Source organism: Ambystoma mexicanum, chromosome 11, assembly GCF_040938575.1.
Source record: "Ambystoma mexicanum isolate Mex_15411 chromosome 11, UKY_AmexF1_1, whole genome shotgun sequence".
Classification (NCBI taxonomy): domain Eukaryota; kingdom Metazoa; phylum Chordata; class Amphibia; order Caudata; family Ambystomatidae; genus Ambystoma; species Ambystoma mexicanum.
Genome location: NC_090934.1, coordinates 63710226 through 63722982, shown reverse-complemented (window position 1 = coordinate 63722982; position 12757 = coordinate 63710226). Strand labels below are relative to the sequence as shown.

Sequence of the window (12757 nt, the reverse complement as noted above, 5' to 3'; positions counted from 1 at the left end):
AAGATAACTACTAGGTTTCTGGTTTCAGAGGAAGGGGAGAGAGAATAGCCCATACAGGGTGGCCAGAGTGAAGAGATAAGAGGGAACAGGAGTCTCGATAGGAAGAATCTCAGTCTTGCTAGCGTTGAGACAGATCTCACTGGAGGCGCCCCAGGACTGGATGGATTGGATGGCTGACAGGCAATCAGGAATGACAGAGGAAGTGGGAAGAGATGCAGAGGGTAGTCTGAAGAAGAGTTGGGTGTCATATGCATAACACTGGAATTGCGGGGAGAAAAGGTGAGCAAAATGGGAGAGATAGATGTTAAACAGCCAAGTCAAAAGGCAAGAGCCCTGAGGAATGCCACAGATGGAGATAGAAGTGGGTAAGGAGAAAGAACTCAGGATCACCTGGGAGTAACGGTCAGTGAGGAAGGCGGTCAGCCAGTCCATTGCCCGCTCCGAGATGCCAAGGATGTCATGGAGAAGCTTTATGAGGATGGAGTGATTGACCGTGTCAAAAGCAGAGAAGAGATCGAGTGGAATGAGAACAGCGGGTGTGTTGGAGTCAAGAGATCCAAACAATTCTTCACGGGTGTTCAAGAGAGCAGTTTCCATGACTCTGGATGCTCGGAATTCAGGTATGTTGATTAAGGTGAGTTTAAAGGGAAAACTTAATCTGGAAGGAGACTTGGTGAGAAAGGTTATGAATGTATGATGTGTAGGATTCCACAGATGTCTCGAGTAAGGCAGATTCCGTGATGAAGAGTGTGGTGAAGGAGTTCTGTTCTTTATTATATTGTCCCCTTTCCCTTTCCTCTAAGGAGGGTCTTGAATGCCACAGAATATTAGAGTATTTGCAGGCAGGGCATTCGGTGGGTCTGTACGTATAGGTGTATTGAGACATGGATAGATGGATGGGTGGATGGATGGACAGACAAACAGATGGACGGATGAGTGGGGGGTGGATAAATGAATGGGTGTGGGTGGTTGGATTAAAGGGAGGATGCATGGATTGAAGGAAGGATGTGCAGGTGGGTGAATGGGGTGCCTGGATGGATCGATTGAAGGGAGGATGGATGGATGGATGGATGGATGGACGGACGGACGGACGGACGGACGGACGGACGGGTATATGGATGGGTGCATGGATAGACATTTCTGAAACAATTTACTTTTTAGTTTTATTTTGCTTTATATTTGTTTTTGGAGTGTAAGTTTTTCCATCGCATTAATTCTATGTCTTCACTCATACCAACGCATATGGCTACGACCGCCTCCACGCTGAGTTATTTTGTTAAAATGATTGTTGCCTGTTTTTTAACTATCCCCTTTATTGTGACATCATTGTCTGTGTGTTTTCATAGGGGAATCGTTGCCACTAGCAACCTCCAATCAGATTCTGATCAAGTTCAGCTCCAAGGGACAGGCCACGGCGAAGGGATTCCATTTTGTCTATCAAGGTGGGTCTTTGTGGCGTGAATCTCTTATCCGCTGTTGAATCAAAGTCTATTGTGAGTCTGTTAGTGGTCAGGGGGTCAGTGACGTGAAATGAGGGCGAGCACATGAACACTCTGGTGAGCGCTCTCTCTAGGTGCCATTTCAGGCTATGCCGATTTAATGGGAAGTTTAACCAGCTTCAGTTCCTAGAGAACCAGCCATTCAGGTCCATGCTTCCACCTTCTCCTGCCTATCTCTCCCTCCCTTATATTCTTTACATTTCTCATGATCGTTCACCCTCACACACTTTCTCTGCCACACTCGACATTCTCTCTCTCTCTCTCGCTCTCTCTCTCTTTCTCTCTCTCTCTCTGTCTCTCTCTCTCTCTCTGTCTCTCTCTCTCTCTTTCTCTATCTCTGTCTCTCTCTCTCTCTCTCGCACACTCTCTCACCTGCTGTCTCAAGATCTCTCTCTCTTGCCACCTCACACAAAACTCGTTTTCACTTCATTTTGGCTAAACTGATGCCTCTTGCATCTCCTGAATCTGGGACCTTTGTAGGGGTGGGCGACGTGCGCAGCTGCACGGGGCGCAGAGTGTGAAGAGGCGCTGCACAGGCAGGTTGGAATAAGTCCTAGACTGATGTTATTACCTAATTAACCTTCTGATCTGGCAAAAGAAGAGACTGACGCCATATTTAGCAAATGCCCCACAACCCTTGCCACATGCGGGCAGATTGGCCTTTTTTCACAAACTCTCCCAAACATTTGCCCCTCCTGTTTCATTCTCAACTCACCTTCACTTGGATGAGGCCTGGCCGTCCATGGCTACGGTTTGGACATTAGCCGCCAGGGAGTGGCTTGCCAGGGCTGGTATGGGATGCTTGATGAGGGAATACAAAGCCGAATTGGGCGGATAATGGCAAGAAAGGCAACACGAGACTGAAGAGAAAAGCAAGGTGAGAATGGGAGGGGAACGGGGAGAAGGCAGGAGAATGTTAACGAGACAATGAGGGGCACAAAGTCAGAAAGAAGGGGGTAAGAGATGAGCAAGATAGGAAAAGAATATGAGAACTGAAGTGACGCAGGATGCAGCCATGAAAGTGAATGGAAGAAAAGGATAGAAGAAAAAAAGAGAAAAGCGTGGAAAGAAAAAGAGAAAGAATGAAAGCGGGTTAAACAATTGTTGCACATGACAGTAGACAGGGAGAGGGCTAAGAGAAAGAGGAAGCAGAAAGGAAGGAAACAAGTGTGTAAAGCGCTCTATAAATAAATAAATCAATCAATCAATCAATCAAATGCAAATTAAAGCAGAAGGAAAAGGAAATAAGAACAAAAGAAAGAAGAAGGAGAGTGGGTGGATGCAAAGGAAAGCAGATGAAGGGGGAGTGTGTGCAAAAGAAATCAGAAGAAGCGAGTATCTGAGGCCGAAGAAACCAGAAGGAGGGAAACAGAAGGGGATATGTGCACAGGATAGCAAAAGGAGGGAGGCCAAGAGACATGGGAAGCAGAAAGGGAGGTGATACAAGCAAAGGAAAGCAGAATGGGTGGTGATTAGAGCAAAGAAAAGCTAAAGGAGAGGGGGTAGGAGGACGGGAACACTGAAGGAAAGAGTGATGGACATCAGGGAGAGGGGTTGAGAGCAAAGAAAATTAGAATACAATTGGCTCTAAGCAGAGGAAAGCAGAAGGAACGAAAAAAAGAGAAACAGAAAGCAAAAAGAGAGAGGGTACAAGCAAAGGAAAGCAGAAGGGGTGTTGATTACATCAAAGGAAAGCTAAAGGAGAGGGAGAAGAACAAAGGCGAGCAGAAGGAGAGGGGGCAAAGAAAGTCAGAAAGAGAAGGTGGTACTAGCAAAGGAAATAAGAAAGGGGGGCGAGAGCAAAGGAAAGCAGAAGGGGCGTGTGCATGTGGGCAAAGGAAAGCAGACAGAGGTGGATAAGAGATCCTGAAAGCAGAAGACGGAAACTAAGAGCAAATGGGGAGTGGAAAAGAACAAAGGAAAGCGCGTAGAGAGGAGGTGAGTGCAAATGAAAGCAGACGGGGAGGGAGGTAAGACCAAAGGAAAGCAAACGGGGAGGGGGATAAGAGCAAAGGAAAGAAGAGGGAGCTGGAGATAAGAGCAACGGAAAGCAGACCGGGAGGGGATAAGAGCAACGGAAAGCAGACGGGGAAGGGGATAAGAGCAAAGGACAGCAGAGGGAGCTGGAGATAAGAGCAACAGAAAGCAGACGGGGTGGGGATAAGAGCAAAGGAAAGCAGAGGGAGCTGGAGATAAGAGCAATGGTAAGCAGATGGGGAGGGGGATAAGAGCAACAGAAAGCAGACGGGGAGGGGCATAAGAGCAAAGGAAAGCAGATGTAGCTGGAGATAAGAGCAATGGTAAGCAGACAGGGAGGGGATAAGAGCAACGGAAAGCAGACGGGGAGGGGGATATTAGCAAAGGAAAGCAGAGGGAGCTGGAGATAAGAGCAAAGGAAAGCAGAGGGGGCTGGAGATAAGAGCAATGGAAAGCAGACGGATGGGAATAAGAGCAAAGGAAAGCAGAGGGAGCTGGAGATAAGAGTAATGGAAAGCAGACGGGGAGGGAGATAAGACCAAAGGAAAGCAGAAGGAGTTAAAGATAAGAGCAACGGAAAGCAGACAGGGAGAGGATAAGAGCAACGGAAAGCAGACAGGGAGAGGATAAGAGCAACGGAAAGCAGACGGGAGGGGGATAATAGCAAGGGAAAGCAGAGGGAGCTGGAGATAAGAGCAACGGAAAGCAGACGGGGAGAGGGATAACAGCAAAGGAAAGCAGAAGGAGCTGGAGATAACAGCAAAGGAAAGCAGACGGGGAGAGGGATAACAGCAAAGGAAAGCAGAAGGAGCTGGAGATATGAGCAATGGAAAGCAGACGGGGAGGGGGATAAGAGCAACGGAAAGCAGATGGGAGGATAAGAGCAAAGGAAAGCAGAGGGAGCTGGAGATAAGAGCAATGGGTAAGCAGACAGGGAAGGGATAAGAGCAACAGAAAGCAGACTGGGAGAGGATAAGAGCAACGGAAAGCAGACGGGAGGGGGTTAATAGCAAGGGAAAGCAGAGGGAGCTGGAGATAAGAGCAACGGAAAGCAGACGGGGAGGGGGATAACAGCAAAGGAAAGCAGAAGGAGCTGGAGATATGAGCAATGGAAAGCAGACGGGGAGGGGGATAAGAGCAACGGAAAGCAGATGGGAGGATAAGAGCAAAGGAAAGCAGAGGGAGCTGGAGATAAGAGCAAAGGAAAGCAGACGGGAGTGGGATACGAGTATAGGAAAGCAGAGGGAGCTGGATATAAGAGCAAAGGAAAGCAGACAGGGAGAGGCATATGAGCAAAGGAACGCAGAAGGAGCTGTAGGTAAGAGCAAAGGAAAGCAGCCGGGGAGGGGGATACGAGCAAAGGAAAAGAGAGGGAGCTGGAGATAAGAGCAACAGAAAGCAGACGGGGAGGGGGATAAGAGCAAAGGAAAGCAGAGGGAGCTGGAGATAAGAGCAATGGTAAGCAGATGGGGAGGGGGATAAGATCAACAGAAAGCAGACGGGGAGGGATGTAAGAGCAAAGGAAAGTAGAGGGAGCTGGAGATAAGAGTAATGGAAAGCAGACGGGGAGGGGGATAAGAGCAAAGGAAAGCAGAAGGAGTTAAAGATAAGAGCAACGGAAAGCAGACAGGGAGAGGATAAGAGCAAGGGAAAGCAGACGGGGAGGGGGATAATAGCAAGGGAAAGCAGAGGGAGCTGGAGATAAGAGCAACGGAAATCAGACGGGGAGGGGATAAGAGCAACGGAAAGCAGACGGGGAGGGGCATAATAGCAAAGCAAAGCAGAGGGAGCTGGAGATAAGAGCAACGGAAAGCAGACGGTGATGGGGATAAGATCAAAGGAAAGCAGAGGGAGCTGGAGATAAGAGCAACGGAAAGCAGACGGGAGGGGGATAAGAGCAAAGGAAAGCAGAGGGGGCTGGAGATAAGAGCAATGGTAAGCAGATGGGGAGGGGGATAAGAGCAACAGAAAGCAGACGGGGAGGAGGCTAAGAGCAAAGAAAGCAGTGGGAGCTGGAGATAAGAGCAACAGAAAGCAGACAGTGAGGGGTATAAGAGCAGAAGAAAGCGAGGGGGCAGGAGGTAAGAGCAATGGTAAGCAGATGAGGAGGGGGATAAGAGCAACAGAAAGCAGACGGGGAGGGGGATAATAGTAAAGGAAAGCAGAAGGAGTTGGTGATAAGAGCAACGGAAAGCAGACGGGGAAGGTGATAAGAGCAAAGGAAAGCAGAGGGAGCTGGAGATAAGAGCAACGGAAAGTAGATGTGGAGGGACATAAGAGTAAAGGAAAGCATAAGGAGTTGTTGATAAGATCAACGGAAAGCAGACAGGGAGGTTGATAAGAGCAAAAGAAAGCAGAGGGAGCTGCAGATAAGAGCAACGGAAGCAGACGTCAAGAGGGATAACAGCAAAGGAAAGCAGAAGGAGCTGGAGATAACAGCAAAGGAAAGCAGATGGGAAGAGGGATAACAGCAAAGGAAAGCAGAAGGAGCTGGAGATATGAGCAATGGAAAGCAGACGGGGAGGGGGATAAGAGCAACGGAAAGCAGATGGGAGGATAAGAGCAAAGGAAAGCAGAGGGAGCTGGAGATAAGAGCAATGGTAAGCAGACAGGGAAGGGATAAGAGCAACAGAAAGCAGACTGGACGGGGGATAAGAGCAACGGAAAACAGAAGGAGTTGGAGATAAGAGCAAAGGAAAGCAGACGGGAGTGGGATACGAGCATAGGAAAGCAGAGGGAGCTGGATATAAGAGCAAAGGAAAGCAGACAGGGAGAGGGAGATAAGAGTAATGGAAAGCAGACGGGGAGGGAGATAAGACCAAAGGAAAGCAGAAGGAGTTAAAGATAAGAGCAACGGAAAGCAGACAGGGAGAGGATAAGAGCAACGGAAAGCAGGCGGGAGGGGGATAATAGCAAGAGAAAGCAGAGGGAGCTGGAGATAAGAGCAACGGAAAGCAGACGGGGAGAGGGATAACAGCAAAGGAAAGCAGAAGGAGCTGGAGATAACAGCAAAGGAAAGCAGATGGGGAGAGGGATAACAGCAAAGGAAAGCAGAAGGAGCTGGAGATATGAGCAATGGAAAGCAGACGGGGAGGGGGATAAGAGCAACGGAAAGCAGATGGGAGGATAAGAGCAAAGGAAAGCAGAGGGAGCTGGAGATAAGAGCAATGGGTAAGCAGACAGGGAAGGGATATGAGCAACAGAAAGCAGACTGGGAGAGGATAAGAGCAACGGAAAACAGACGGGAGGGGGTTAATAGCAAGGGAAAGCAGAGGGAGCTGGAGATAAGAGCAACGGAAAGCAGACGGGGAGGGGGATAACAGCAAAGGAAAGCAGAAGGAGCTGGAGATATGAGCAATGGAAAGCAGACGGGGAGGGGGATAAGAGCAACGGAAAGCAGATGGGAGGATAAGAGCAAAGGAAAGCAGAGGGAGCTGGAGATAAGAGCAAAGGAAAGCAGACGGGAGTGGGATACGAGTATAGGAAAGCAGAGGGAGCTGGATATAAGAGCAAAGGAAAGCAGACAGGGAGAGGCATATGAGCAAAGGAACGCAGAAGGAGCTGTAGGTAAGAGCAAAGGAAAGCAGCCGGGGAGGGGGATACGAGCAAAGGAAAAGAGAGGGAGCTGGAGATAAGAGCAACAGAAAGCAAACGGGGAGGGGGATAAGAGCAAAGGAAAGCAGAGGGAGCTGGAGATAAGAGCAATGGTAAGCAGATGGGGAGGGGGATAAGATCAACAGAAAGCAGACGGGGAGGGAGGTAAGAGCAAAGGAAAGTAGAGGGAGCTGGAGATAAGAGTAATGGAAAGCAGACGGGGAGGGGGATAAGAGCAAAGGAAAGCAGAAGGAGTTAAAGATAAGAGCAACGGAAAGCAGACAGGGAGAGGATAAGAGCAAGGGAAAGCAGACGGGGAGGGGGATAATAGCAAGGGAAAGCAGAGGGAGCTGGAGATAAGAGCAACGGAAAGCAGACGGGGAGGGGATAAGAGCAACGGAAAGCAGACGGGGAGGGGCATAATAGCAAAGCAAAGCAGAGGGAGCTGGAGATAAGAGCAACGGAAAGCAGACGGTGATGGGGATAAGATCAAAGGAAAGCAGAGGGAGCTGGAGATAAGAGCAACGGAAAGCAGACGGGAGGGGGATAAGAGCAAAGGAAAGCAGAGGGGGCTGGAGATAAGAGCAACAGAAAGCAGAAGGGGAGGGGGATAAGAGCAAAGGAAAGCAGAGAGAGCTGGAGATAAGAGCAATGGTAAGCAGATGGGGAGGGGGATAAGAGCAACAGAAAGCAGACGGGGAGGAGGATAAGAGCAAAGAAAGCAGTGGGAGCTGGAGATAAGAGCAACAGAAAGCAAACAGTGAGGGGGATAAGAGCAGAAGAAAGCGAGGGGGCAGGAGATAAGAGCAATGGTAAGCAGATGAGGAGGGGGATAAGAGCAACAGAAAGCAGACGGGGAGGGGGATAATAGTAAAGGAAAGCAGAAGGAGTTGGTGATAAGAGCAACGGAAAGCAGACGGAGAAGGTGATAAGAGCAAAGGAAAGCAGAGGGAGCTGGAGATAAGAGCAACGGAAAGTAGATGTGGAGGGACATAAGAGTAAAGGAAAGCATAAGGAGTTGTTGATAAGATCAACGGAAAGTAGACGGGGAAGGTGATAAGAGCAAAAGAAAGCAGAGGGAGCTGCAGATAAGAGCAACGGAAGCAGACGTCAAGAGGGATAACAGCAAAGGAAAGCAGAAGGAGCTGGAGATAACAGCAAAGGAAAGCAGATGGGAAGAGGGATAACAGCAAAGGAAAGCAGAAGGAGCTGGAGATATGAGCAATGGAAAGCAGACGGGGAGGGGGATAAGAGCAACGGAAAGCAGATGGGAGGATAAGAGCAAAGGAAAGCAGAGGGAGCTGGAGATAAGAGCAATGGTAAGCAGACAGGGAAGGGATAAGAGCAACAGAAAGCGACTGGACGGGGGATAAGAGCAAAGGAAAACAGAAGGAGTTGGAGATAAGAGCAAAGGAAAGCAGACGGGAGTGGGATACGAGCATAGGAAAGCAGAGGGAGCTGGATATAAGAGCAAAGGAAAGCAGACAGGGAGAGGGATATGAGCAAAGGAACGCAGAAGGAGCTGTAGGTAAGAGCAAAGGAAAGCAGACAGGGAGGGTGATAATAGCAAAGGATAGCAGAGGGAGCTGGAGATAAGAGCAATGGAAAGCAGACGGGGAGGGGGATAAGAGCAAAGGAAAGCAGAGGGAGCTGGAGATAAGAGCAATGGTAAGCAGATGGGGAGGGGGATAAGAGCAACAGAAAGCAGACGGGGAGGGAGGTAAGAGCAAAGGAAAGTAGAGGGAGCTGGAGATAAGAGCAACGGAAAGCAGATGGGGAGGTGCATATGAGTAAAGGAAAGCAGAAGGAGTTGGTGATAAGAGCAACGGAAAGCAGATGGGGAAGGTGATAAGAGCAAATGAAAGCAGAGGGAGCTGGAGATAAGAACAACGGAAAGCAGACTTGGAATGGGTTAAGAGCAAAGGAAACCAGAAGGAGCTGGAGATAACAGCAAAGGAAAGCAGATGGGGAGGGGGATAAGAGCAAAGGAAAGCAGAAGGAGCTGGAGATAAGAGCAATGGAAAGCAGACGTGGAGGGGGATAAGAGCAACGGAAAGCAGATTGGGGATGGGGATAAAAGCAAAGGAAAGCAGAGGGAGCTGGAGATAAGAGCAACGGTAAGCAGACAGGGAGGGGGATAAGAGCAAAGGAAAACAGAAGGAGTTGGAGATAAGAGCAAAGGAAAGCAGACGGGATGGGGATAAGAGCAAAGGAAAGCAGAGGGAGCTGGATATAAGAGCAACGGAAAGCAGACGGGGAGGGGATAATAGCAAAGGAAAGCAGACGGGGAGGGGGATATGGGCAATGGAAAGCAGAGGGAGCTGGAGATAAGAGCAATGATAAGCAGATGGGGAGGGGGATAAGAGCAACAGAAAGCAGACGGGGAGGGGGATAAGAGCAAAGGAAAGTAGAGGGAGCTGGGGATAAGAACAATGGAAAGCAGACGGGAGGGGGATATGAGCAAAGGAAAGCAGATGGGGAGGGGGATAATAGCAAAGGAAAACAGAGGGAGCTGGATATAAGAGAAAAGGAAAGCAGATGGGGAGGGGGATAAGAGCAAAGGAAAGCAGAGGGAGCTGGAGATAAGAGCAATGGTAAGCAGATGGGGAGGGGGATAAGATCAACAGAAAGCAGACGGGGAGGGAGGTAAGAGCAAAGGAAAGTAGAGGGAGCTGGAGATAAGAGTAATGGAAAGCAGACGGGGAGGGGGATAAGAGCAAAGGAAAGCAGAAGGAGTTAAAGATAAGAGCAACGGAAAGCAGACAGGGAGAGGATAAGAGCAAGGGAAAGCAGACGGGGAGGGGGATAATAGCAAGGGAAAGCAGAGGGAGCTGGAGATAAGAGCAACGGAAAGCAGACGGGGAGGGGATAAGAGCAACGGAAAGCAGACGGGGAGGGGCATAATAGCAAAGCAAAGCAGAGGGAGCTGGAGATAAGAGCAACGGAAAGCAGACGGTGATGGGGATAAGATCAAAGGAAAGCAGAGGGAGCTGGAGATAAGAGCAACGGAAAGCAGACGGGAGGGGGATAAGAGCAAAGGAAAGCAGAGGGGGCTGGAGATAAGAGCAACAGAAAGCAGAAGGGGAGGGGGATAAGAGCAAAGGAAAGCAGAGAGAGCTGGAGATAAGAGCAATGGTAAGCAGATGGGGAGGGGGATAAGAGCAACAGAAAGCAGACGGGGAGGAGGATAAGAGCAAAGAAAGCAGTGAGAGCTGGAGATAAGAGCAACAGAAAGCAAACAGTGAGGGGGATAAGAGCAGAAGAAAGCGAGGGGGCAGGAGATAAGAGCAATGGTAAGCAGATGAGGAGGGGGATAAGAGCAACAGAAAGCAGACGGGGAGGGGGATAATAGTAAAGGAAAGCAGAAGGAGTTGGTGATAAGAGCAACGGAAAGCAGACGGGGAAGGTGATAAGAGCAAAGGAAAGCAGAGGGAGCTGGAGATAAGAGCAACGGAAAGTAGATGTGGAGGGACATAAGAGTAAAGGAAAGCATAAGGAGTTGTTGATAAGATCAACGGAAAGTAGACGGGGAAGGTGATAAGAGCAAAAGAAAGCAGAGGGAGCTGCAGATAAGAGCAACGGAAGCAGACGTCAAGAGGGATAACAGCAAAGGAAAGCAGAAGGAGCTGGAGATAACAGCAAAGGAAAGCAGATGGGAAGAGGGATAACAGCAAAGGAAAGCAGAAGGAGCTGGAGATATGAGCAATGGAAAGCAGACGGGGAGGGGGATAAGAGCAACGGAAAGCAGATGGGAGGATAAGAGCAAAGGAAAGCAGACGGAGCTGGAGATAAGAGCAATGGTAAGCAGACAGGGAAGGGATAAGAGCAACAGAAAGCAGACTGGACAGGGGATAAGAGCAAAGGAAAACAGAAGGAGTTGGAGATAAGAGCAAAGGAAAGCAGACGGGAGTGGGATACGAGCATAGGAAAGCAGAGGGAGCTGGATATAAGAGCAAAGGAAAGCAGACAGGGAGAGGGATATGAGCAAAGGAACGCAGAAGGAGCTGTAGGTAAGAGCAAAGGAAAGCAGACAGGGAGGGTGATAATAGCAAAGGATAGCAGAGGGAGCTGGAGATAAGAGCAATGGAAAGCAGACGGGGAGGGGGATAAGAGCAAAGGAAAGCAGAGGGAGCTGGAGATAAGAGCAATGGTAAGCAGATGGGGAGGGGGATAAGAGCAACAGAAAGCAGACGGGGAGGGAGGTAAGAGCAAAGGAAAGTAGAGGGAGCTGGAGATAAGAGCAACGGAAAGCAGATGGGGAGGTGCATATGAGTAAAGGAAAGCAGAAGGAGTTGGTGATAAGAGCAACGGAAAGCAGATGGGGAAGGTGATAAGAGCAAATGAAAGCAGAGGGAGCTGGAGATAAGAACAACGGAAAGCAGACTTGGAATGGGTTAAGAGCAAAGGAAACCAGAAGGAGCTGGAGATAACAGCAAAGGAAAGCAGATGGGGAGGGGGATAAGAGCAAAGGAAAGCAGAAGGAGCTGGAGATAAGAGCAATGGAAAGCAGACGGGATGGGGATAAGAGCAAAGGAAAGCAGAGAGAGCTGGAGATAAAAGCAACGGAAAGCAGGGGAGGGGGATAAGAGCAAAGGAAAGCAGAGGGAGCTGGAGATAAGAGCAACGGTAAGCAGACAGGGAGGGGGATAAGAGCAAAGGAAAACAGAAGGAGTTGGAGATAAGAGCAAAGGAAAGCAGACGGGATGGGGATAAGAGCAAAGGAAAGCAGAGGGAGCTGGATATAAGAGCAACGGAAAGCAGACGGGGAGGGGATAATAGCAAAGGAAAGCAGACGGGGAGGGGGATATGGGCAATGGAAAGCAGAGGGAGCTGGAGATAAGAGCAATGATAAGCAGATGGGGAGGGGGATAAGAGCAACAGAAAGCAGACGGGGAGGGGGATAAGAGCAAAGGAAAGTAGAGGGAGCTGGGGATAAGAACAATGGAAAGCAGACGGGAGGGGGATATGAGCAAAGGAAAGCAGATGGGGAGGGGGATAATAGCAAAGGAAATCAGAGGGAGCTGGAGATAAGAGCAACGGAAAGTAGACAGGGAGGGGGATAAGAGCAAAGGAAAACAGAGGGAGCTGGATATAAGAGAAAAGGAAAGCAGATGGGGAGGGGGATAAGAGCAAAGGAAAGCAGAAGGAGTTGGGGATAAGAGCAACGGAAAGCAGACGGGGAGTGGGATAAGAGCAAAGGAAAGCAGAGGGGTAGTATATAAGACACATGGAAGCAGATGGAGAAGGTATTCGAGCAAAGGAAAGCAGAAGCAAAGGGGATTGGAGCAGATGAATACTGAAAGAGAGGGGAATACGACCCATAGGCATCAGAGAGAGAGGTGGAGTGCAAAGACAAGTAGAAGAAAATGGGTCCGAGTAAAGTAAAGTAGAAGGACAGGGTGGGATAATATCACTTGAAAACTGAAGGAGCAGTGGTAAGAGTACATTAAAGAAGGAGTGGGGATTGGGAGTGACATAAAGCAGATGCAGAGGGCATAATGGGAAAGGAAAGTGGGGATTGGACGAAAAACAAAAAAAGAGGAAAAGAACGAAAAAGAAAAAAGAAGAGGAAAACGGCTAAATGTATTAAGTGCAGCCGAAGGCAGGGGAAGGGAATAAGTAGGGCAACTTGAGCATAGGCGTGGCCTAAACTGGAAGACAGACTTGTGGAGTGAATGATGATTGAT

At 49.2% G+C, this 12757-nt stretch overlaps 1 protein-coding gene across 1 annotated transcript in view; it reads left to right on the top strand.

Moving 5' to 3' along the window:
* CSMD2 (CUB and Sushi multiple domains 2) overlaps window positions 1-12757 on the top strand; it is a 2010406-nt gene that overhangs the window by 1661639 nt on the left and 336010 nt on the right. Inside the window, exon 33 of the mRNA XM_069622557.1 lies at window positions 1347-1442. Coding sequence (XP_069478658.1) covers window positions 1347-1442 — 96 coding nt within the window. The remainder of the gene's footprint in view (window positions 1-1346; window positions 1443-12757) is intronic.